The 24,960-nt window shown below is 38.9% G+C and overlaps 1 protein-coding gene across 1 annotated transcript in view; it reads right to left on the bottom strand.

The window, feature by feature from the left end:
- Window positions 1–24,960, bottom strand: part of SMAD5 (SMAD family member 5) — a 62,287-nt gene that overhangs the window by 23,458 nt on the left and 13,869 nt on the right. Inside the window, exon 2 of the mRNA XM_027546437.1 lies at window positions 10,505–11,076. Within this exon, the coding sequence (XP_027402238.1) occupies window positions 10,505–10,907 (403 nt within the window). The 5' untranslated portion in view covers window positions 10,908–11,076. The remainder of the gene's footprint in view (window positions 1–10,504; window positions 11,077–24,960) is intronic.

A 24,960-nucleotide genomic window follows, 5' to 3' on the forward strand; every position in this document is an offset into this window, starting at 1 on the left:
AAAAGTCGTCTGTGAGCAATGACTAAAACAACTCATACACATGAAGGGACAGATAAGAAAGGATTGAGGGAAGATGGTAAACCTATTAAAACAATTTACGTTTAGGAAGGGCTGCTTTGTTAGAACCCTGAATCGGTATTTACATAATAATTAAAGCGAAAATTCTCTAAGCATTCAGCCTATATAATATACTCTAGACGACAGATACCCAAGCAGAGAAGATAATCGTGGTAAGCATATTTAAGAGCAACCATAATTACAGCAAAGGGAATAAAGCCAATGTTTTACAAAAACTATAATTGGCATATAACCCTAACCCTTTAAAAACTATGAATCACCATGTTGTACACCTGAAACTTAATATAATATTATGTCAATGATACCAAAAAAAAAAAAAAGGTAAATATGTCATCATCTCCTTAGATGTTACTGCTGTTGGTCTTGCTTTATCTATATGAAACAGGGAACACATCCTAAACCATGTGGGCCAAAGCATCATTCCTTAGTTTGCAGTCCAGATGGCCGTTTCCATGACAGTCCTACTTCTCTGCATGTTTGCTCTTTACCATCCAAGACTGTAATTTTCATAAGGTGTTCATATGAATCTGAAATAAAATAGTGGGCTAATATAACTTTAAAATTTTTAATTAAAAAATAGATGAAAACAACCATAATACAGAGAATTTAATGCACTGAGAGTTCAACAGAGGTAAGTATTCCCAGCGAGCAAGGAGGCAAACAAAATACTGTGGAAAAGACAACATCTGATTGGACCTTAAAGAACGGGAAGCATTTCACATGGAAGTGCTAGGGGTGGAGCGTGTCAAGAGTGTAGAAGAGGAGCTGGAAAGATAGAACAAAGGACAGTCAGAGGGCTAAGCACTAAACTGGGAGGTAAGACTAGAGAATAAAGTTGAAAGCAGCTATGCATAGGTCCTAAAAGCCTCCATGTTTCCAATTTTGAACATTTCTTCTTTCTTTCTCTTTACCATCTGAGCCACCAGGGAAGCCACTGCTGCTGCTGCTAAGTCACTTCAGTCATGTCTGACTCTGTGCAACCCCATAGATGGCAGCCCACCAGGCTCCCCTGTCCTTGGGATTCTTCAGGCAAGAACACTGGAGTGGGTTGCCATTTCCTTCTCCAATGCATGAAAGTGAAAAGTAAAAGGGAAGTCGCTCAGTCGTCTCTGACTCTTAGCCACCCCATGGACTGCAGCCTACCAGGCTCCTCCGTCCATGGGATTTTCCAGGCAAGATTACTGGAGTGGGGTGCCACTGCCTTCTCCAAGGGAAGCCACTAGCAAGGTCCAAATAGTATGTAAAGTGAAGTGAAAGTCACTCAGTGTGTCCAATTCTTTGCAACCCCATGGGGGTCCATGGAATTCTCTAGGCCAGAATACTGGAGTGGGTAACCTTTCCCTTCTCCAGGGGATCTTCCCAGCCCAGGGATTGAACCCAGGTCTCCCGCATTGCAGGCAGAGCCTTTACTAGCTGAGCCACAAGGGAAGCCCGTATTTTATGTTCTTCAGTAAAGTTTACCCAACTGAAAACAGTAACAATTCCTAGATAGAGGTCTTCCACTCAAAATTATTTTCTTAAACACATCCATAACAAAAATATACACAAGCATAAACAGTTTTAAACTGGGCTTCCCTTGTGGCTCAGCTGGTAAAGAATCCACTCCAGTATTCGGGCCTGGAGAATTCCATGGACTGTATAGTCCATGGGTCACAAAGAGTCGGACACAACTGAGCAACTTTCACTAAACAATTTTAAAGAACACATTTTTTAACAGATCCACTTTATTCAAACATTCAATTTTTCTAAAAACTCAAGTGATCAATAACATCTGATCACCTTTCCCAAGAGGAAATTGAAAAATCTGATTTCTCTAAACTTAAGGTACTAACTCATCTCTTTCATAATTTTGTTGTATTTGTCAGTGTAGTTTCACTTTCAAAAATTTCCCTTTGACTCTAACATCTAAGCAGAGTGAAAGAGTGAAACATTTAGTGAAATGTTTAATGAAACATTTAGTTTCACTAAACCTGTTTAGTCAAAGTCGCTCAGTCATGTCCGACTCTTTGAGACCCTATACAGTCCATGGAATTCTCCAAGCCAGAATACTGGAGTGGGTAGCCTTTCCCTTCTCCAAGGGATCTTCCCAAGTCAGCAGTGACAAAATTAAACTGTTTTAAAATGAACTAGGTTGTATCTCCGCTTCCTGAAGTAGGGATGAACCTCAGCGATCAGAAGCTCTGTAATTTGTATTGTTTTTTTATCTTTTTATTTTACTGAATTAGTATTGTGACTATGTAGTTAATATCTGATTAGGACTGCTTTTTCCTATGTATTACTAACTGCTGTTTTCCTTACAAAATGATGGGCAGCTGCCACGGGACAGAAGGACATGAGACACTGAGAATGTCTATGTTCAGCTCTCTAGCAATCTGAAAGACGTAGTGAAATAACTATTTAGGAATTCAATCCAGTAAGGATTTTTTGAGACAGAACTAAAATCACTAATTTCTCTTTAACTTGTATATTACCTATACACATACTTTTTTAGGAAATTATTTTCTTTCAAAATTAATAATACACTGATAGTTTAAAAAGATAGATGCTACAAGAGATTATAAACAAAAAGAACAATTTCTAAGCCTGCTCCCAAACTGCTTCCAGAAACAACAAATTTAAACTTATCCATTTCCTCTAAAATTCACTTTGTGCCCTACTAAATAATAATGCTTATACTGCTGTTACTGTTTTGTCAAGACATTATCTGTAGACTTACTTTTATGGCAAATGAAGTAGATTTCTTAAATCATTCTATTCCCCATTCTCTTCCTAATAAAGTCACATAAAAATTTGGTTAACTCAATATCCTGTGTTTATGATAGTTTATATATTATATAAATTACATAGATACAATTCATTGCTGAGCCAAATTTGTATTATATTTTTTCTTGAACAACTTTTTTTTTAATTATTGCCTTGGTCCTTCATTTGCTTAATCTCATGTTTGTACCACTAATTTCCCGAAGTCCAACAGATCTAATAAATTCCTACCAATACTATTTTCCAGGTGCCACAAATAAAGAATCTACTGATTCAATTTTCTCCCCTGGATCCTCCATCGTTTGCTATTTAAGTTCCCTACAAAGTCAAGGTCTTTAGACTTCCTCTTCTTTTCTCTCCAGTTGGATCCCATTTCCTGGACCTCATTCTCTATTAGTTTACTAAGGAAGGATGTAAGGAAGATAAATTTTGAGTCCTTGCTTATATGAAAGTAACCTGTCTTATGTTTATCTACAGACAAATTCCAGAATAACCTTTTTCTCTCTGAATGTACAGGGTACTGCTTTATTTTTTTCTAGAATCCAAAATTGTACCGAAAAATCCAGTATTCTCATTTCCAGTCTTTTTTATGTGCCCTCTCTTTTTTACTCTGGGAGCTCTCAAAATCTTCTTATCCATGATATGCTAAAATTTCACGTATGGATCTTTTTTCTGTCTCCTTTTCTGGTTACTCAGTCATTGGGCCCATTCAATTTTCAGTTCTGGGAATTGTTCTAATAGTATTTCTTTCATAATTTCTCTTTCACATTATCTCCAATGCTTTAAGAATTATTATTTTATAAGAATATTTAATATGAAACTTATTCTGAGCCAGTTAATGTTTTATCTAAGCACTTTTCATACATTAACTCATCTAATTCTCATAACTAACCTGAGGTAAGTATTATTATTCCCATTTTACAGATAAGGAAACAAAGTCACAGACAGGTTAATTAATTTCTCTATGGTCATTTTGATAGTACTGGTGAAGTCAGTATCCAAATCCAGAGAATCTGGTTCAAGAAAGTAATCTTAACCACTGGACAACACTATTAAATACTGAATCACCTAGCCTGGCTCTCTATTTTGCTTTTATCACTTTCCAACTGTGTTTTACTCTTTTTTTTTCCAACTCTGCAATACTTGCTGGCTCCACTACATATTAACTACGTGATCTTTTATAAGTTGTTGTTTTTTAGTCCCTACATTGTGTCTGACTCTTTCTGCGACCCCCTGGACTATATAGCCTGTCAGGCTCCCCTGTTCATGGAATTTCCTAGGCAAAAATACTTACATGGGTTGCCATTTCCCTCCCCAGGGGTTCTTCCCAACCCAGGGATTGAATCTATGTTTCCTGAATTGGCAAGTAGATTCTTTACCTCCGAGCCTTCAGGGAAGCCCCTTTTATAAGCTACTTTTCTATTAATTTTTGGTTTCCCTATCTGTAACTTACTGGTAAACTTAAGAGTATCATAAAATGTTTATACCATTTTCAAACCCCATGAAGGAATAACCTCATAGGATTACGAAAGTGTCTAGTCCTTGTCATTGTTCAGTCGCTAAGTCATCTCTGAAGTTTTGCGACACTATGGACCTCACTCAGTATGCCAGGCTCCTCTGCTCTCCACTATCTCCCGGAGTTTGCTCAAATTCAAGTCCATGGAGCTGGTGATGCTATCTAACCATCTCATCTTCTGCTACCCTCTTCTCCTTCTGCCTTCAATCTTTCCCAGCATCAGGGTCTTTTCAAATGAGTCAGCTCTTCGCAGCAAGGAGCCAAAGTATTGGAGCTTCAGCTTCAGTCCTTTCAATGAATATTCAGGGTTGATTTCCTTTAGGATTGACTGGTTTGATCTCCTTGCAGTCCAAGGGACTCTCAAGGGTCTTCTCCAGCACCACAGTTTCAAAACATCAATTCTTTGGAATTCAGCCTTCTTTATGGTCCAACTCTCACATCCATACACGACTACTAAAAAAACCATAGTTTTGACTATATGGACCTTTGTAGGCAAAGTGATGTCTCTGCTTTTTAATATGCTGTCTAGGTTGGTCATAGCTTTCCTCCCAAGGAGCAAGCATCTTTTAATTTCATGGCTACAGTCATCATTTGTGGTGATTATGGAACCCAAGAAAATAAAATTTGTCACTGTTTCCATTTTTTCTCCTTCTACTGGCCATGAAGTGATGGGACCAGATGCCATGATCTTAGTTTTTTTTTAACGGTGAGTTTTAAGCCAGCTTTTTACTCTCTTCTTTCACCCTCATCAACAGGCTCGTTAGTTCCTCTTTGCTTTCTGCCATTAGAATGATAGTATCTGCATATCTGAAGTGTTGATATTTCTCCCAGCAATCTTGATTCTAGCTAGTGATTCATCCAGCCGGCATTTCGCATGATGTACTCTGCAGAGAAGTTAAATAAGCAGGGTGATACTATACAGCCTTGTCATACTCCTTTCCCAATTTGGAACCAGTTCATTGTTGCATGTCTGGTTCTAACCGTTCTTGACCTGCATATAGATTTTTAAGGAGACAGGTAAGGTGTTCTGGTACTCCCATCTCTTTAAAATTTTCAAGTTTATTGTGGTCCACACAGTCAAGGGCTTTAGCATAGTCAATAAAGCCGAAGTAAATGTTTTTCTGGAATTCCCTTGCTCTCTCCATGATTCAACAAATGTTGGCAATTTGCTTTCTGGTTCCTCTGCCTCTTTGAAACTCAGCTTGTACATCTGAAGTTCTCTGTTCACATACTACTGAAGCCTAACTTGATGGATTTTGAGCATAACCTTACTAACATGTGAAAACAGTCTAGTAGTTGGAACATTCTTTGGCAGTGTCTTTGGGACTGGAATGAAAACTGACCTTTTCCAGTCTTGTCCCACTGCTGAGTGTTCCAAATGTGCTGACACACTGAGTGCAGCACTTCACCAGCATCATCTTTCAGGATTTTAAACAGTTCAGCTGGAACTCCATCACCTCCAATAGTTTTGTTCATAGTTCATGGTTCCTAATGCCCACTCAGCTTCACACTCCAGGATGTCTGGCTCCAGGTGAATGATCTTCCATTGTGGTTATCCAGGTCATTAAGGCCTTTTTTGTACAGTTCTTCGTGTATTTTTACCACCTCTTCTTAATCTCTTCTGCTTCTGTTAGGTCCTTACTGTTTCTGTCCTTTATCATGCACATCCTTGCACAAAATGTTCCCTTGATAGCTCTAATTTTCTTGAAGAGATCTCTAGTCTTTCCCATTCTACTGTCTTCCTCTATTTCTTGGCATTGTTCACTTAAGAAGGCCTTCTATCTCCTTGCTATTCTCTGGAACTCTGCATTCAGTTGGGTATATCTTTCCCTTTCTCCCTTGCCTTTCGCTTTTCTTCTTTACTCAGTTATTTGTAAAGCTTCCTCAGAAAACCACTTTGCCTTTTGCATTTTTTCTTTGAAATGGTTTTGGTCACTGCCTCCTATACAATGTTACAAACTTCCATCCATAGTTCTGCAGGCATTCTGTCTATCAGATCTAATCCCTTACATCTATTCATCACTTTCACTGAATAATCATGAGGGATCTGATCTAGGTCATACCTGAATAGCCTAGTGGTTTTCTCTATTTTCTTCAATTTAAGCCTACATTTTTCAATAAGAAGTTCATGATCTGAGCCACAATCAGTTCCAGGCCTTATTTTAGCTGACTGTATAGAGTTTCTTCATCTTCAACTACAAAGAATATAATCAATCTGATTTCAGTATTGACCATTTGGTGATGTACATGTGTAGAGTCGTCTCTTGGATTGCTGGAAAAGGGTGTTTGCTATGACCAGCATGTTCTGTTGACAAAACTGTTAGCCTTTGCCCTGCTTCATTTTGTACTCTAAGGCCAAACTCGCCTGTTATTTCAGGTATCTCTTGACTTCCTACTTTTGCATTCTAATCCCCTGTGATGAAAAGGACATCTTTTTTGGTTAGTTCTAGAAGACACTGTAGGTCTTCATAGCACCAGTCAACCTCAGCTTCTTCAGCATCAATGGTTGGGGCACAGACTTGGATTACTGTGATACTAAACGGTTTGCCTTGGAAACGAGTCAAGATCATTCTATCATTTTTGAGGTTGCACCCAAGTACTGTATATCAGACTTGAGGACTGTGAAGGCTATTCCATTTCTTCTAAGGGATTCTTGCCCACAGTAGTAGCTGTATGGTCATCTGAATTAAATTTTCCCATTCCTGTCCATTTTAGTTCACTGATTCCTAAGATGTCAATGTTAACTCTTGCCATCTCCTGCTTGACCATGTCCGATTTACCTTGATTCATGGACCTAACAGTCCAGGTTCCCATGGAATACTGTTCTTTGCAGCATCAGACTTTACTTTCACCACCAGATACATCCACAACTGAGCATTATTTCTGCTTTGGCCCAGCTGTTTCCTTCTTTCTGTAGCTATTAATAATTGCCCTCTGTGACTCTAGTAGCTCAGTGGTAAAGAATCCGCCTGCCATGCAGAAGAAATGGGTTTGACCTCTGGGTCAGGAAGATCCCCTGGAGAAGGAAATGGCAACCTATTCCAATATTCTTGCCTGGGAAATCCCATGGACAGAGGAGCCTGGCAGGCTAAAGTCCAAGGGATTGCAAGAGTTGGATACAATTTAGTGACTAAATCACTACCACTACCTTCTCAGCAGCATTTTTGCTTCCCTGGTGACTTAGATGGTAAAGAATCTGCCTGCAATGCAGGAGACCCAGGTTTGATCCTTGGGTTGGGAAGATCCCCTGCAGAAGGGAATGGCTACCCACTCCAGTATCCTTGCCTGGAGAATTCCATGGATGGAGGGGCCTGAAGGGCTATCATCCATGGGGTCGCAAGGAGTTGGACACAACTGAGCAACTAGCACTAACACTTTCTTAGTAGCATACTGGACACCTTCTGATGAAGGGGGCTCATCTTTCTGTGTCATATCTTTTTGCATTTTCATACTGTTCATGGAGTTCTCACAGCAAGAATACTGGAGTGGGCTGCCATTTCCTCCTCCAGTGGACCACGTTTTGTCAGAACTCTTCACTATAATCTGTTTCGGGTGGCCTTGCACAGCACGGTTCATAGCTTCATTGAGTTATGCAAGCCCCTGAGCCATGACAAGGCAGTGATTCATGAAGGGTATCTAGTCCTTAAGTGCTCAATGATGTTAATTACTATGACTTTATTAATACTGGTATTATGAAGTGATCCATCCCATGTTACAGCTGTTTAACTTGCTTAAGCATACCAGGCCTAAGCCCCAATCTTTTCTACAGAATGAATCACAGCTGAGGAAAACAGATAACAAAAATAAGACATTTCTATTGACTATCAGACACACCCTGGTTATGAGGGAATATACTAAAGTCCCTTTCTTGCCAACAACTTCCAGCAAATATCAAGCCTGGGATTTTCAGACTATACTTCTCTTTTAAATCCTCATACTTGCCTTTCCTCATCAATTCCTCTGGCTACAGCTCTCCTTGGATTCAATAAGAAATTGAGAATCACCTCAAATACCAACTGGCAGCTCTAAAGCCCTTAAAATAAACTTTCCCTGACAGCACCATTACTCCTATTTTGTTTTATTTTTTTTGCTAGTCTCCACATCTAATGTTATTGCTACAGTTTTTTTTTTTTTTTTAAACCATATCAGCATATACTATCTTCATGTGAAATCTAGTGTGGCCAGCAGACTAAGGTGGCTACCATGATTCCTGCCTCTGTTTACCCTGTGTAATCCCTTCCATCTGAGTATTTTATCTGTGACTTGCTCCTGAGCAACAGAATATGGCAAAAGTAACAGAATATATATACTAACATTCCACCAGAACACAATGCCTCTTCTAGCAAGAAAACCCTTTCTTACTGGCTTTGAAGAAATAAGCAGCCACGAATGTGAGCTACCTACTGAGATGGTCACATGGTAAGCAAATGAAGGAGTCAACAACCAGCCAGAATCCAACAGCTTGCAAGGAACTGAATCCTGATAATAATCACATGAGCTTGGAAGCAGAACCTTTATCAGTTGAGCCTCCAATGGAGACCCAAGACTGACCAATACCTAGTTTACAGCCTTGCAAAGGATCCAAGTAAAGCCATGCCTGACTCCTGACTTGACAGAAACTGTGAAATAATTAATGTGTGTTAGCCCCTTAGCTTATGGTACTTTGTTATGTAGCAATAGGTAAGTAATGTACCCAACTAGTATCTCAGCTTATATAATTCATTCAATACAAAAAAATACTTACTGAGCACTCACTCGTAAGTTCCAGGTAATAAAACTATTCTAGGCACTGGGAATGCAGTACAGAATGAGACAGAGGAAGGTCCTTCTCACATTAGTCAATAAACAAAATGAATACCTAACATTCAAGCAGTGATGAGGCATTTAAGCAAGGACAGAATGAAATAAGAAAATGTGACATGAAAAGATGCTTGGGGGAGAGTACTCTAAGTAGAGGAAAGAGCATGTATGACAAGTCCAGGGAACAGAGGAAGCTTGAGGATAGGTCATGTAGACCCTTGTAGAAATCTGTTCTAAGTGTGACAGAAAGCCTTTAAGTGTCTGGGCAGGGACTGACATGATTTGATGTATACTTCCTAAGACTCACTCTGGCTGCTATAACAGGAAACAGAATGGGCTGGGGGACAGAGAAGGCAGAGACCAATTAGGAGACTACTTAAAGGTAAAAGATGATGATGGTCTGTACTAGAGTAGTGGTGTTAGAGATGGTGAGAGATGATATGATCAAAGTACATTTTGAAGGTATAGCAAACAGCATTTCCTCATAGCTTAAGCACAGAATTTCAGAGAGAAATAAAAGATGACTTCTAGCGAGCAATTATGTGAATGATACTGCCGTTGACTTCAACAGGGAAAACTGGAGGAAAAAATGATTTAGTGGGAAAAACAAATTCGAAGTCCTATTTTGACATTAAATCTGGTATGTTTATTAGACATTTGGGTGGAGATGTTATGTAGGCAACTGGATAGAGTCAGAAGAAGCTGACTCTGGAGTTCAAAATGTGAGCATGAATTTATAGATGGTTTTAAGACATGTGATAACATGAGAGTACCTACAGGAAAAATATAGATGGAGAAAAAGTCAAGGACTGAGTCCTGTGAAAACAGGAAAATGACCAACAAAGCGACTAAGCAAAAACAGGTAGTGAGGTAAGAGAATTCTAAGAGTGCTGTGCTTCAGAAGCCAACATGAAAAAGTTTTGAGTGGGAGGAAAGGAGAGCAACTGTACCAAACAATGCTGACAGGGCAAGTAAGATGAGGACCGAGAATGATTGATCCCTCTGTTTGTAAGAACACAGTCATTAGTGAATTTGACAAGTCAAAAGGTAGAAAAGAAAGACTAACAAGAGTGGGTGTCAACAAAGAACAGGAAGAACGGTAATGTAGAGGTAATACAGATGGAGATTCCTAACTGAACAAGGTACGTAGGAGGTGGGGTCACGTGGCTGAGGTCAGGACAGGAATTCTTTCTTAACTTTTATTTGAGGTTGGTCCAGTATTCCTCCCAAGATTAAAAACTTTAAGAAGGAAGCATAAAACTAAAGTAATCTATTAATTACTAAATTCAGTCAAATGCAAATCAGGAGGCAGAAGTTTTTATAATTCTTCCCAGGGGAATTAAAACCTACCTGGACTCTCCACTCTCTTATAGTGGTATGGGTTGATACAAACTTCTTTTTGCTTAGATCCAAAAGGAAATTCACAAATATCCAATGGCTTTAGCTCATGATGACTCTGCAGATCAGGCCAGCGCCAAACACGACAGTATATAACGTGGGGTAAGCCTTTTCTGTGAGAAACCTGCAGGCGTCCATCTAAAGATCTGGGGATAGTGACACATTTGCTGGGCTGTCCTGGACTGCTCAAGGCTTTCTCCAGTTCCTCCATGGCACCTTTTTTCTTTTTTAGTTTTTTCACCAAAGCATCAACTGCCTTTTCTGCCCATTTCTCCTCTTCATCACCTTGCTTCCAGCCCAACAATCGTTTTACTGCTGGACTAGTAAAAGAAAACAAGCTGGCCATTGACGTCATTTGATTTAAATCTTCAGAAACCTTTCTGCAACTCAAAGTCAGTGTCTACTGAACATACAGATGACAGGTGAAAAGTCATATACAGGCCCTAAGCAAAAGCTGCAATTTAAAAGGAAGGAGTGACATTTATCTTCATAAGTGCCAGAAGCTTCTTTCATTGGTTCAAGCCCTGAAAGAGAAAAGGTAAAAAGGATAAGATCCCTAGTTTAAACAAACAAAATTTACATACATTTAAATCAATATAATTTGAAAAGTATGTTACTTTCAATAAGAGCAGAAAAGCCTTACCAAATAAAACAAAAAACCTAAGTCTAGACAGAAAAATTTTCTCTTAAGTCCTGTGACCACTCACTTCCTTCTTCATAATATGAATCTCATTGGCAATGTCAAATGATAACCACAAGCAAAGTAGGGTGCTCTACTTTCTACACATTATCACCCCACAAAAAACAGCCCCTAGACCTTTATTTCCTTCTGTCAGAAGCCAAGTTTCTGAAGTAGTTTTCTTCACTGAAATCCATGTTATATGCTGTGTCAGTTTTGAACATAATAGTATCCTGATTTGAACAAAGGTCTTAAGAGAAACCTAGTGCTTCCCTAGCATCATTACTTTCTTTAAAATGTTTCACAGACTTGTAAGGTTTGCACAAAAATCACAGTACTATTCAAGTCACATTATTAGATGCAAATTGTATTAGAAGTTGTCATAAGACATACTCAAATAAATCATAACTGGCAGAAAAATGGGAAGCATCTACGTTTAAAATGAAGAAAGTTAGATTTACAAAGAATAAACCCAAGGTTTAATCCCCCCAAAAATAGTTTATCATTTTATAATTCCTATTGCCTTCTCCGATATTTTAAGTATGTTAAGTTAATGAACCTGCTCCAGGCAGAACACCATTGTATACCCTGAAGAAGTGATATGGAGTGGCATTCCACTGATAAGAGTGGGTACAATCTCCTGTGGTTACTACAGTCAACCATACAACTAGTTATTAGTGAAATAGCAAGAGTAATGCTTGGAAAAGGATGTCAGTAACAAAAGATGCTTCCTTTCTTAGACCTAAATAATGCTGCAACTCTGTCTTGGACAAATAATAGAATATTCTAGCATCAAGTTTATTCTGGATTGGGGTGATCTTCCCAGAAAAGACTATATGCGCTCAGTTAAAACTCCTGTAGGGCTTCCCTGGTGACTAACAGGTAATGAATCGCCTGCCACTGCAGGAGACACAGGTTTGTTCCCTGATCCGGGAAGATCCCACATGCCACAGAGCAACTAAGCCTGTGCGATGCAACCATTGAACCTGTAGAGCCCGGGAGTTCCGGCTACTGAGCCTGTGTGCCCTAGAGCCCCTGCTCCACAACAGAAGCCACCGCAGTGAGAGGCCCATGCACCACAACTAGAGAAGAGCCCACGCAGCAGCAAAGACCCAGCAGAGCCAAAAAATAAAATAAGTCCCATAATGTGAAAGTGTTAGTTGCTCAGTCATGTCCGACCCTTCACGACCCCATCAACTATAGCCCACCAGGCTCCTCTGTCCATGGGATTTCCCAGGCAAGAATACTGGAGTGGGTGGCCATTTCCATCTCCAGGGGATCTTCCCAAGCTGGGGATCAAACCCGGGTCTCCCACACTGCAGATACTTACAGTCTGAGTAAACAAAATAAAATAGAGTTAAATTCAACAACATTACGTGCCATGTACTATGAATAGTCATAATGGTACTTAAAAAAAAAAAACACAGTATCAAATAGTTTCATCTTAAGAGCCAATTGATTTATTCTTTCAACATATGCCTGCTGCCTACTAAGAGCCTATTAAAGTGCTAGGCACTGTTCTAGGTGCTGATCCAGAAAAGGAGAGAAAAAGGAGCACTGACTCCTCTTTAGGAGAAAAGGATTGAAGAGCTATGGAAAACTACAGTTCTTCCTCTAGAAATAAAAATATTAATTAAAAAGTGCTTCACTGATCAAAAAAGGGCCAAGAGCTGCAAGCATTTATTCACTGTACACCACACCCAAGAAATGTGTATCATAACCTCTTGGCACCTGTCACTAGGAACTGCACAATCTTCAATTATGTTGACTCCTCCCTACTTGCAAGGCCAGACCACACAGAGTGCAGAGAAAAACGCACACCTCATTTCACTAAATTCAAATTCCACCAAGTAATTTGCTGTCACTGGGAAGTGAGAGACATGCTCGGCAGTGGCTCTACAGACTGCGTGCTGGAACCATATGAGGAAGGGTGCAGGGAAGTGAAGGTATACTCCTTACGTAGGAATGGATATGCCCAAGCCTAGGCAGTATGTCTTTCCCAACACTTCATAGGATAATTTTCACCGGGAAAACAAAACTGCCTACACTAAACCAGGGAAATATAACAAGAAAACAAAAGCACGCTTTAGGAACAGGTCACAGAGTGTACAGTGTTATGAGTTAAACTGTATAAAAAGTCTTCAGTTGTAGCAGCATTAAGGATACAGGATAAAAGCCATCTGGGTCAGAAAGTACAGGCATGATTTAGTTGTCTGAGATGAGAAGGGAAATTTCAAAGGAAAGGGGAACATAAAAAAATACATGGGCAGGTATGAATAGGGCATTTCCCAGGATAAAGAGCAGACAGGCCCAGCTGACTAAGACCTTAATTCCATAATACTAGAATATAACACAGGCTAGACAGAGTGTTGTTCAGTCACTCAGTCATATCCGACTCTTTGTGATCTCATGGATTGCAGCACACAAGGCTTCCCTGTCCTTTACCATCTTCTGGAGTTTGCTCAAACTCATGCCCATTAAGTGGGTGATGCCATCCAACCATCTCATCCTCTGCCATCCCCTTCTCCTCCTGCCTTCCATCTTTCCCAGCATCAGGGTCTTTTCCAATGAGTCGGCTCTTCGCATCAAATGGCCAAAGTATTGCAGGATCAGCTTCAGCATCAGTTCTTCCAATGAATATTCAAGGTTGGTTTCCTTTGGATTGACTGATTTGATCTCCCTGCAGTCCAAGGGACTCGCAAGAGTCTTCTCCAACACCAAGCATCAGTTCTTCGGGGCTCAGCATTCTTTATGGTCCAACTCTCACATCCATACATGACTACTGGAAAAACCATAGCTTTGACTAAACGGACCTTTGTAGGCAAAGAAATGTCTCTGCTTTTTAATACGCTGTCTAGGTTGGTCATTGCTTTTCTTCCAAGGAGCAAGCGTCTTTTAATTTCATGGCTGCAGCCACCATCCACAGTGATTTGGGAGCCCAGGAAAATAGTCTGTCACTGTTTCCACTGTTCCCCCATCTATTTGCCATGATGTGATGGGATCAGAAAGGGATGACAGGAGGGGATGACAGGATGAGACGGTTGGATGGCCTCACCAACTCGATGGATATGAGTTTGAGCAAGCTCTGGGAGTTGGTGACGAACAGGGAAGTCTGGCATGCTACAGTCCATGGGGTCGCAAAGAATTGGACACAACTGAGTGACTGAATTGAACTGAACTGATGGGACCAGATACCATGATCTTAGTTTTTTGAATACTGAGTTTTAAGCCAGCTTTTTCACTCTCCTCTTTCACCTTCATCAAGAGGCTCTTTAGTCCCTCTTCACTTTATGCCATAAGGATGGTGTTATCTGCATATCTGAGGTTACTGATATTTCTCCTGGCAATCTAGAGTAGTGCATGTATATGAGAGACAGCATGTACGAAGCAATGATATGTTAAAGAAGAGGGAGACAAAAGCAGAGGAGCTTGAAAACCTGATACTTAGTTAACCACTACAGCATGCTTAATAAATGTTAACTACTAATCTAGCATCTCTACTATTAAATACTAACCATATTATTTACTAACAAGAAAAAAGGGGGAAAAGTTATTTGTGTATATAAACCCAGAACAAGGACTAAAAGGCTACACACTAAATAACCGACTGCAGTTACCTCTAGGAAGAAGCATGGAATGGGAGATAAGCAATAGAAAGGGGGTCCTGCATGATTTGTTCCATATGCTTCTGTATTGTTTTAACCTTTTAACAACGTATAGACCAGAGACATAGTAATACTCCTTTTGTTACCCGAACATTATTGACCAGAGTGTTTCAATATTCACTTACATAACAAATCGCTGGCTACAGGTATTAGTTTCTATAAAAAGCCCTGGGGTCAATAATATGTTAACAGAGGCATAATGCTAAAACACAACTAGTTGATAACCTGTTATCTACTATAGAACAGAATGGAGTTAAGAGTGCCAGTACAAAACCAAAAAACAAACAGGTGAAACCAATTCATGCTATGAGAACTCAGGATGGCGGCTACCCTTTAAAAGGAAGGCTGTGGGCACTGACCAGAAGGAAACTTGAGGGTTTCTGCCATCCTGGCAAAGCTCTTCATTTCCCTCTGAGTGATTTTATGCGAGAGTCACTTTGTGAAAATTTGGCTGACTGAATACTGAAGACGTGTACGATTTCTGTAACAATTTTTAAGTATTTTCCTGTCATGTTAAGTATAGAGTGGTCAGCTTCCTTCTTATTTTTCTCCCATCTTCAGTTCCCCTTCTCACAGGGAATCCCTCTTTTGTCTTTTATGTCTTTCCAGAGAAATTTTACACAAATACAGATATATAAATAATCATAACCTTTTTTACACAAATAGTAGTATATTGAAAAAACGCACAGAAAAATGTATACACAATGTTATCATCAAGCTCTTTCCGTATCTCTACAGAACTATCATCCTGTTTTCTAATACACAGAATTCCAGTAATCTGGAATCTTAAACAGTAATCTTAAAAGTGTATCAAACCATACTTCCCTGGCAATCTAGTGCTTAAGACTCCGGGCTTCCAACGTAGTAGTATTAATTCGATCCCTGGTCAAGGAACTAAGATCCCACATGCTGCAAAGGCACAGCCAAAAAAAAAAAAAAGCTAAAAACAGTATATCAAACCACGTCCTTTTTCGGCTCAAAAATCATCCAGCTGTTTCCCATTACACTCAATATCCAAATTCTTTAACATTGCTTTATGGGACCTACACAATTGAGCCTTTGGCTTCTCCTCCTATCTCATTTCTTAGCCTTCTCTTAGCTAACTTTGTACTTAACCACACCTGAAGGCTTTTCATTTCTCAAATACTCCAAAGTCATTTCTACCTCAAGGCCTTTGCACTTGATGTTCCCTCCTATGGAAATCTCCTCTCCCAGATTTTTAACATGGCTTTCTCTCTCAATTAATTTAGCTGCTCAGTTGTCACTTCCTGAAAAGGAGGTCCCTTGCTATTTTATCTAAAACAGCATACATCCAATTCCCACATCATTCTCTATCCCTTGATCCTGCTCAATTTTCTCTCATGGCATTCAAAACAATGATATTGATTTTACTTATTAACTACAAGTCTTCCTCACAAAAATGTTAGTAGACAGGTAGCCTTGTCTTTCTTATCCATCATCATATAACCTTGAACCTAAGGACAGTGCTTGTTTATTAAATGAATGAGTAGAGAGTTTTAGAATAGCAATTCATAAAAACATAAAATACCTTTATAAGAGCAACAGCATAAAATTTAAAACAAAAAAAATAGTTCTTTACAGACATGCACAGAGAGAATAAAAGTATGCATGAAAATGACATGCATACTGAATACTGATTACTTTTCAGGGAAAGAAGGAAAGAATGTAGAAGAAAGAATGGAAAAGCTTTAGCTGTGTTTCTTTTAAAACTACATTAGAAGAAAATCTGACAAATCATCAGTATGTTATTTTCTCTATTTTTCTATGTGTATAAATATTTTATAACACAAAAATGCACTATTTTAATTTTTTAAAGTATCATAATGAAAATAGAAGAGAATCAGATTCTATCCTTTACTAGATATATGACCATGATGAGGTATCACTCTAACTCCATTGATTTTTCTATAAAATAGGGATGATGGTTCCTAAGTCATTAAAATATTGAAGTAATAAAATAATGTGTGCCTAAAGTACTAAAAACACAATTAAACACACATGTAATAAATGTTTCATAAACTGAAATATGCTATTCACACATGAATTTCTACTACTGGGAAAGGGGAAAGGACAAACTTTGCACTCACCTCTTTAAATGTGGAATGATTAAAAACTTTAAATGTTTACCAGAATTCTTTTTAAAAATGTTTTGTAACTTTCCAAACTGTATAGCTGGTGTGTGCCACAAGTAATCCAAGTATTTGTTTTATAAGTTTCAACTTACAAAGTTAAAAAAGGAGCAAAACTGATCATAAAAATTCACTAGTAAATAAAAGGCCTGATCAGGAACTTTCACAAAAGGTATCAAAACTGCCATTAGATGATAAAATGGGTTCAACAGCATTAGTTACCAAAGAAATTTTTTAAAAAATTAAAAAAAAAACAGTGAAGTATCACTCTACATCCACCAGAATGGCTAGAATTAAAAAAAAAAAAAAAAGCAGATGTTCATGATAATCAAAACAACTCTTACATATTCTGTTAGCCCAACAGAAACATAAATTAGCCCAACCACTTTGGGAGACTGACAACATCTACTAATGCTAAACATGGATCCCTATGATCCAGCAATTCCATTCCTAGGTAGGTATCCAACTGAAACAAGTGCTATGTCAACCTAAAGGCAAGTACATGTCCATAGCAACTTTATTCGTACTCCAGTGGTTTGCACTGATGATGAACAGTGAGCCTGCGAAGTCCACCACTTTTATAGTGATCAGTAAGGAAATCTATTCTCTGTTCAGAAACAATAACTTCACTATCAAAAGATTAACAGAAGTCCCTGGGGAAATTGATACATATTTTCATGAGTATTTTCACAACAATAAAAATGCTCTTAATATTAGTATCACAAATGTCAAGCATGTAGGATGTCATATTATGCAACTAAATTATTTTATAAGAAAAATTAGGTCTACATTCAATTCAGTCTTTATTATAAGATTAATGCATGTTTACAATTATAACCTAATGATTTTCCAAATTTTTAGTTTTTTTAAGATAAAGTCCCAGTAAGACCTTTTATTCACAATCCACTATAAAATACTGGTTTGCATTTAAAGTGATTTCATTTTGAATGAGTGCATTCCTGAACCAAATATCACTGGCTCATGAAGACCTAAATATAGCAGAAGCTTTTCTTAATGACTTAGTTATTATTATGAACCTCTGTTACTGTGTCATGCTAAAAACCCTCTATAGGAAGTGTAGACTGTGGGCTGTGCTGCTACTGATGAAAAGACAAAAGTGCATGCGTGATCTTGAAAAGTTACCCACAGAGGTAGACTTTTAGACATATAACTTTCTTGAAAGAATACAGCTATTTTAAGAATGTGAATAGTTTCCTTTCTACAAAAGCAACTGCTAAAGCAGATAATAATATTCCTCTGATAAGAAGAATAATACCACTAACATTTATTGAAACTTCACTATGCCAACCACCATCGAGCACCTATAAATTGAAAATCATTCAAACCTCAAAACAGTCATACAAGGTAAATTCCATAATTTTCATTTAACAGATAAGAGAATAGGTAAAAGGAAATTAGATGTAACTTATATAAATTAATGTTTATTTACAAAGATAGGAAGAAACAAAGTCAGGAACTGAACCCTAGCAGCCCAGCTCCAGAAACCTATGTTCCTAAGGACTGCACACACTGCCCACTAAGCCTCCTGCAAAGAAATGCTCTCCCCTTCAGGATCTATTATTAATACCTTCCATATCTCCTAGACTTCTCCAAAACATTCAAATCATTACATGTTATCAAAAAATAAGACCACACAATTTCAACCAAGGATAATCCAATGTGTTCATTTTCAAACTGACTTTTTTATACCACTTAATATAGCTCATCAACTTTTTTTTTTTGCTTTCACGTAACTGCATTTTAATACACACGTGCAAATACATTAGTGTAGGGCCTGGTAATTTTCTTTCAACTTTTCTTTTTTGCCACTTCATTTTTTAATTGAAGGATAATTGCTTTACAGAATTTTGTAGTTTTCTGTCAAACATCAACAAGACTCAGCCATAGGTACACCCATGTCCCCTCTCTCCGGAATCTCCCTCCCATCTCCCTCCCCATCCCACCCTTCTAGATTGTCACAGAGCATCTGTTTGAGTTCCCTGAGTCACACAGCAAATTCCCATGCTTCTTTAGCTTCTTAATCTACTTTAACTCACTCTTCTCTCTGTTGAGCTCAGTCACTCTTGAGGTATGAAAGGACTGTCTAAGTGTTTCTACTATTGTATAAAATTTACATTTATTATAGCAGACTTAATCCAAAGCCTTTTAAATTATCATTAGGACATTTTTGCCACATTTATCACAAGAACATAATTATCTAAGAAATGATGGAATAATGTACTACTTTTAAAACATTTTTTTCTAGATACAAATGTTCTAATTATAAAATATACTTACCCACATCACTGCATTAACATTTGGTATACTTACTTCCTTAAATTTTTTTTCTCTGCATATATATAGTCTCCCCAACTTCTGGCCATGACTGAGGTTTAACACAGCACTGCTTGGTATTCTGCACTCTCCATTTAACACTCTAAGAATATGCCCAACTCTATTTCACATATTCACTTTCTTAATACTTAGCATTTATATTACTAAGTGAAAATTGTTATACTGTGGGTGAAACTGTTTATGATATCCATGTAACAGCAATTTTCTCTTGTCATCTTTTCTGTAAAATATGTATTTAAAAGTAACATATTGGCTCATAAACTGAAATGAAAGTATCAGAGTGCTTGCGATACAGCAATAGATTTATTCTCTATCCTCACAAAAGTCCTCCGTTATGAAATAATTTTTTCATTATGTATATAAAAATAAACTAAAATAACAATTTTTGATTTGCATATGCTAGCATATGCAACATGAGCCCCAAGTGAACTTGCAATACCTTTGAAAATTAGAGTATGATTAGGTTTTCTAGTACCCAAAAGGTTTAATTTTATCTCTCTCATTAAAAAGTTAGTTCCATTTTTCACACTCCCTTCACCTTTCACTAAATAAAATGAATTTAGAAACAATGAGAACACCCATCCTCAATTCAATCAGCTGATTGTGTTCACAGTCATCCACAAAACTCTTTAATACTATTGTTAAACTTATCAAAGTAATAGAGAAAATTTCAAAAAGGTTACATTCAGTAACTTAAGTCTTTAGAGGTTACAAATTGTGGGGTAGTTAAACCTGGTCCTCTATGCTCCCTTTCTACAATGCTTTCTGGGTCAACTAAGGCACAAATAACATGCTACACTTAACCTCAGATTTATACTCTTACTTATCCAACACATGTTTACTAAGCATACCTAAAAAGGGCAAGCCACTAAACTAGATGCTAAGTGGCTAAAAGATAAATCAGGCCCAGACCTTAACTGTAAAGAATTACAAGTTAATAATCAACTAAAAGTGCCCATCCCTCTCTGCAATACACCATGGAGAACGACAGATACCCTCAGGGTGAACAGGATGTTAAAGAAATTCAGGGGATGGCCGTTGGGGAAGGGAATGGAGGAAGACAAAAGGCATGAAGTAGCTGTATCTTAGGCATAAATGCTATTCCTGGAAAGACATAAAATCAGAGACTTTATCTACCAGGACAGGGAAATATTACAGCTCAGTTTGCTGGAACATAGGTGGTAGAACAAGAAAACTGGCTAGAAATATACAATAAGGCTAACCTACACAGGAACATTAATATTAATATATGTATTGTAACACACAAAAACACTAGATCTGAGGTCTAATGAACTAGGGTTCAAATTCTGGATCTAACACACCTAAACCTCCATTTATTTCTATTTTGTATAATGAATATCAGTCCTGAGAATTAAATGAGATAAACACTTAACTCAGTGCCTGGCACAGTACATATTCAGCAAAGGGAAACTGTAGTCATTACTGTTGTAATAATCATGAAATTTTTTTACATCAGGATCAGGATTTTTAAATACACAGCTGGGCTACTTCATCAAATATACAAAGTCAATCTACCATTATTTTATGAACCTTGAAGGAAAAGAAAGTTGTAAATTAAACTGTCACACCATGTTTTCTCATCACTTAGTTTTTTCTTCATAATATCATTTTTCTGCCATCAATACTGCAGGTTTGAAGAATGTTCCAATATTACTCCTGGATTATAGTTCAAACCACTGACACCCATCCTGCAAGTTTTGCTACTGGTCCTTGCTTGATCTTCCCAGAGGGTGTAAATGAGAGAAATGACAGCAATAAAACAGCAAAAGCAGACTTCATGCACGTGCAATGACAATAACATCAAAACTGCCACCTAGTGAAAAGCAATATTCAGACGCCAACAGTTAATAGACACATCCCAACTTCAGAGATGTTAAGAGGTGAAAATAATGCACATCTTACAAGAAATAAGGTAGCCTTTTCTTTCCCCCATCACTTCCCACCAGCATCTACTCTCTTTCTCTCTTGTGCTCATTCTCCTTTCCTGCCTCCCCTTTCGCCAATCCTCACAGCTTCTCTCACATTCCTCAGTGGATTCTGGGGAAGCTTGGCTACTGCCTAATGATGCATAAACTATCTAAGGAAAATAAGCATTTCTTCTAACTCCCAAAGGACCTACTCAGCATGGAGTCCATATTTTGTATCTTTGGTATATTCATGTGCACCAGGGATTGCTCACCTCCGAGTTTTCTTCGAAGGAGAAGAGAAAATGTATTCGATAGCCCAGATATGTAAGACAATGCCGCACATGAAAACTGGCTTCTGAGCAAATTCTGTGTGCCTGTCATGCTGGGCCACCTAACACATTAAAGCTACCCTAAGGTACACCATTGGGAATAACATATCTATTATCACTCCTTAAATGTGATTTAATTAGTTCCTATGAAAACCAAAATCATGGAAGTTAAATCATGGAATTATTTTCTTTTGCAAAAAACCTCCACGAGAAGCTCTTTCAAAACAGTTATTATTAAAAATGTTAAAGTCACATTTCAATAGCATAAGCAGGGATAGAAGAAAAATTCCGTTTTCTCTTTTATGCTCTTCTGAAGTCACACTAACCCAGCCTTTTTGAATGTTAAATATCAAACTGAGCCTTCTCCTGAAAAGCCAAGTCTTCTTACAATAATAGAAGGTAGACTAACAAAGAAGTTAATAAAACAAACTGCTCCAACAAAAAGTTGAATAATGCCTAAGATATCTTTCAGGGAACTTCTAGTTCTACCTTAAAACCCACAGAATCCCCCCAAATCTAACATTCCATTAGGAAATACATAGGATAATCTGTGTAAGGTAAATCTTGCATGTGTGCTAAGTCACTTCAGTCATGTCCAACTCTCTCTGACCTTATGGACCATAGCCTGCCAGGTTCCTCTGTCCATGGGATTCTCCAGGCACAAATACTGGAGTGGGTTGCCATGCCCTCCTCCAGGGGATCTTCTCAATCCAGGGATCAAATCTCATCAATACTGCAGTTTGAGTGACTACAATGGAATCTAGTGATCAAACACTTTCAAATTTCTATCTAGGGGAAACTTAAAAGGAACAGAAAGGAAGCGGAATTATGACAGTCTAAGTGGAAACTGGGGAGGAAAAGATGGAAAGATTACACAGTCATGAATAAGATTGTTTAAGAAGGAATTAGTGAAGTGAAAGTCACTCAGTTATGTCTGACTCTTGTGACTCCATGGAATTCTCCAGGCTAGAATATTGGAGTGGGTAGCCCTTCCCTTCTCCAAGGGATCTTCCCAACCCAGGGATTGAACCCAGGTCTCCCGCATTGCAGGCGGATTCTTTACCAGCTGAGCCAGAAGGAAAGCCCAAGAATACTGGAGTGGGTAGCCTATTCCTTCTCCAGCGGATCATCCCAACCCAGGAATCCAACCCAGAAATCAACTGGGGTCTCCTGCATTGCAGGCGGATTCTTTACCAACTGAGCTATGAGAGTAACCTATCTCTGACAGGCTCCCTGTTTCCCCCACCTAAAGAAGGAATTAACTGTGCTGCAAATGGCAAGTGAAAGAAAAAAGTGGTAACCTTTCTCTGACAGGCTCCGTTTCCCCCACCTAAACACACACACACACACACACACACACACACACACACACACACACACAGCACCTAAGTGAAAAAAGAAAGTTTTAAAGATGAGGTATGGATAACAGTTCATTATATCAGCACAAATTTTAGGAACATATTTTAGGAACATATTCCAAAAGGAACATGACCATCTATAACTCATAGCCCAGTTGGTAATAAAGGACAGGAATAAGGAAAACCCATGTATCATTAAACCAAATGAGGCAGAAGAGACTGGGAGGAGACAATCAGCTAGACTGTGAAGCTAAAGGGAAAGACATCACCACAGAATGAAAGCCAAACAAGGGAAGACTGAATATAAAAGCAAAGGGATCAGGCTCCTAGAAGTAATCCTGTGTGCAGGGTACAGTTCTATCTAAGCAGAAAGGTACGTTCAAAGAGGCATTTCAGGAAGACAAAAATGGCAAAAGCACATAGACAAGTAAAGGCTTCACCAGGAGAGGCAGAGAGCGTAAACTGAAAACATGTTAGTAATCCAACTATGAGAGGAAGACACACTAGGATAGTGGTACACAGACCAGGCAGTAATGGTGGAAGAGACGTGAGGGACGTGACAAACAATCCACAGGATTTGCTAACCATTCTGAAGGAGATCAGCCCTGGGATTTCTTTGGAGGGAATGATGCTGAAGCTGAAACTCCAGTACTTTGGCCACCTCATGCGAAAAGTTGACTCACTGGAAAAGACTCTGATTCTGGAAGGGACTGGAGGCAGCAGGAGAAGGGGACGACAGAGGATGAGATGGCTGGATGGCATCACTGACTCGATGGACGTGAGTCTCAATGAACTCCGGGAGTTGGAGATGGACAGGGAGGCCTGGCGTGCTGCGATTCATGGGGTCGCAAAGAGTCAAACACGACTGAGCGACTGAACTGAACTGAACTGAACTGAAGAAGAGAAACAGGGCAATCTAAGAAAGGTAAAGGTTTAAAAGCTGAAAGAATTAGACACCACTCACCCCAAAAGGGGATTCTAGTTATAGCCAAGACAAGGTAAAAAGGTGATGGCGGAGGAGTATAAGGAGGCAAGTACTGGTCCAAGCAGATGTGTAATTAGAGCTCAAGAGAGAAGGAATAAATATATAAATTTGGAGGATGATACAAAGAGGAGTAAGATTTGAAGTTGATTCAGACAAATTTATTGGGTACCTAATAAGCCAGGGCAGAGAAGGCAATGGCACCCCACTCCAGTACTCTTGCCTGGAAAATTCCATGGATGGAGGAGCCTGGTGGGCTGCAGTCCATGGGGTCGCTAAGAGTCGGACACGACTGAGCGACTTCACTTTCACTTTTCACTTTCACGCATTGGAGAAGGAAATGGCAACCCACTCCAGTGTTCTTGCCTGGAGAATCCCAGGGACAGGGGAGCCTGGTGGGCTGCCGTCTATGGGGTCGCACAGAGTCAGACACGACTGAAGCAACTTAGCAGCAGCAATAAGCCAGGAATGCTCTGTACTAGGAACTAAGTCTTAAAAGACACGATCTGTAATCTCAAAGAGCATAAAGAGTAACCAGAAAAAAGAGAAGATTCTATGAAGAGCTTCATGTGCTGTTCAGCACATCACTTGGTGGTCTGTTTTTTTAATGTATTTATTTGGTTTTGGCTATGTTGGGTCTCTCGTTACTGTGCAAGCTTTCTCTAGTTGCAGTGAGCATGGACCATTCTCTATTTGCAGCATGCAGGATCCCCAGTGCAATGGCTTCTCTTGTTGTGGAGCACAGGCTCAAGGACACGCAGGCTTCAGCACTTGTGGTGCATGGGCTCAGTAGCTGTGGCACACAGGCTCAGCTGCCCTGCTGCATATGGGATCCTCCCGGAACAGGGATCAAATCTGTGTCCCTTGCATTGCAAGGCAGACTCAACCACTGGACCATCAAGGAAGTCCCATATCACTTAGCTTTACTCTGGATTTTCATACGATAAGTCAACAGAGATGCA

Source organism: Bos indicus x Bos taurus, chromosome 7 (genome assembly GCF_003369695.1).
Source record: "Bos indicus x Bos taurus breed Angus x Brahman F1 hybrid chromosome 7, Bos_hybrid_MaternalHap_v2.0, whole genome shotgun sequence".
Taxonomy (NCBI): domain Eukaryota; kingdom Metazoa; phylum Chordata; class Mammalia; order Artiodactyla; family Bovidae; genus Bos; species Bos indicus x Bos taurus.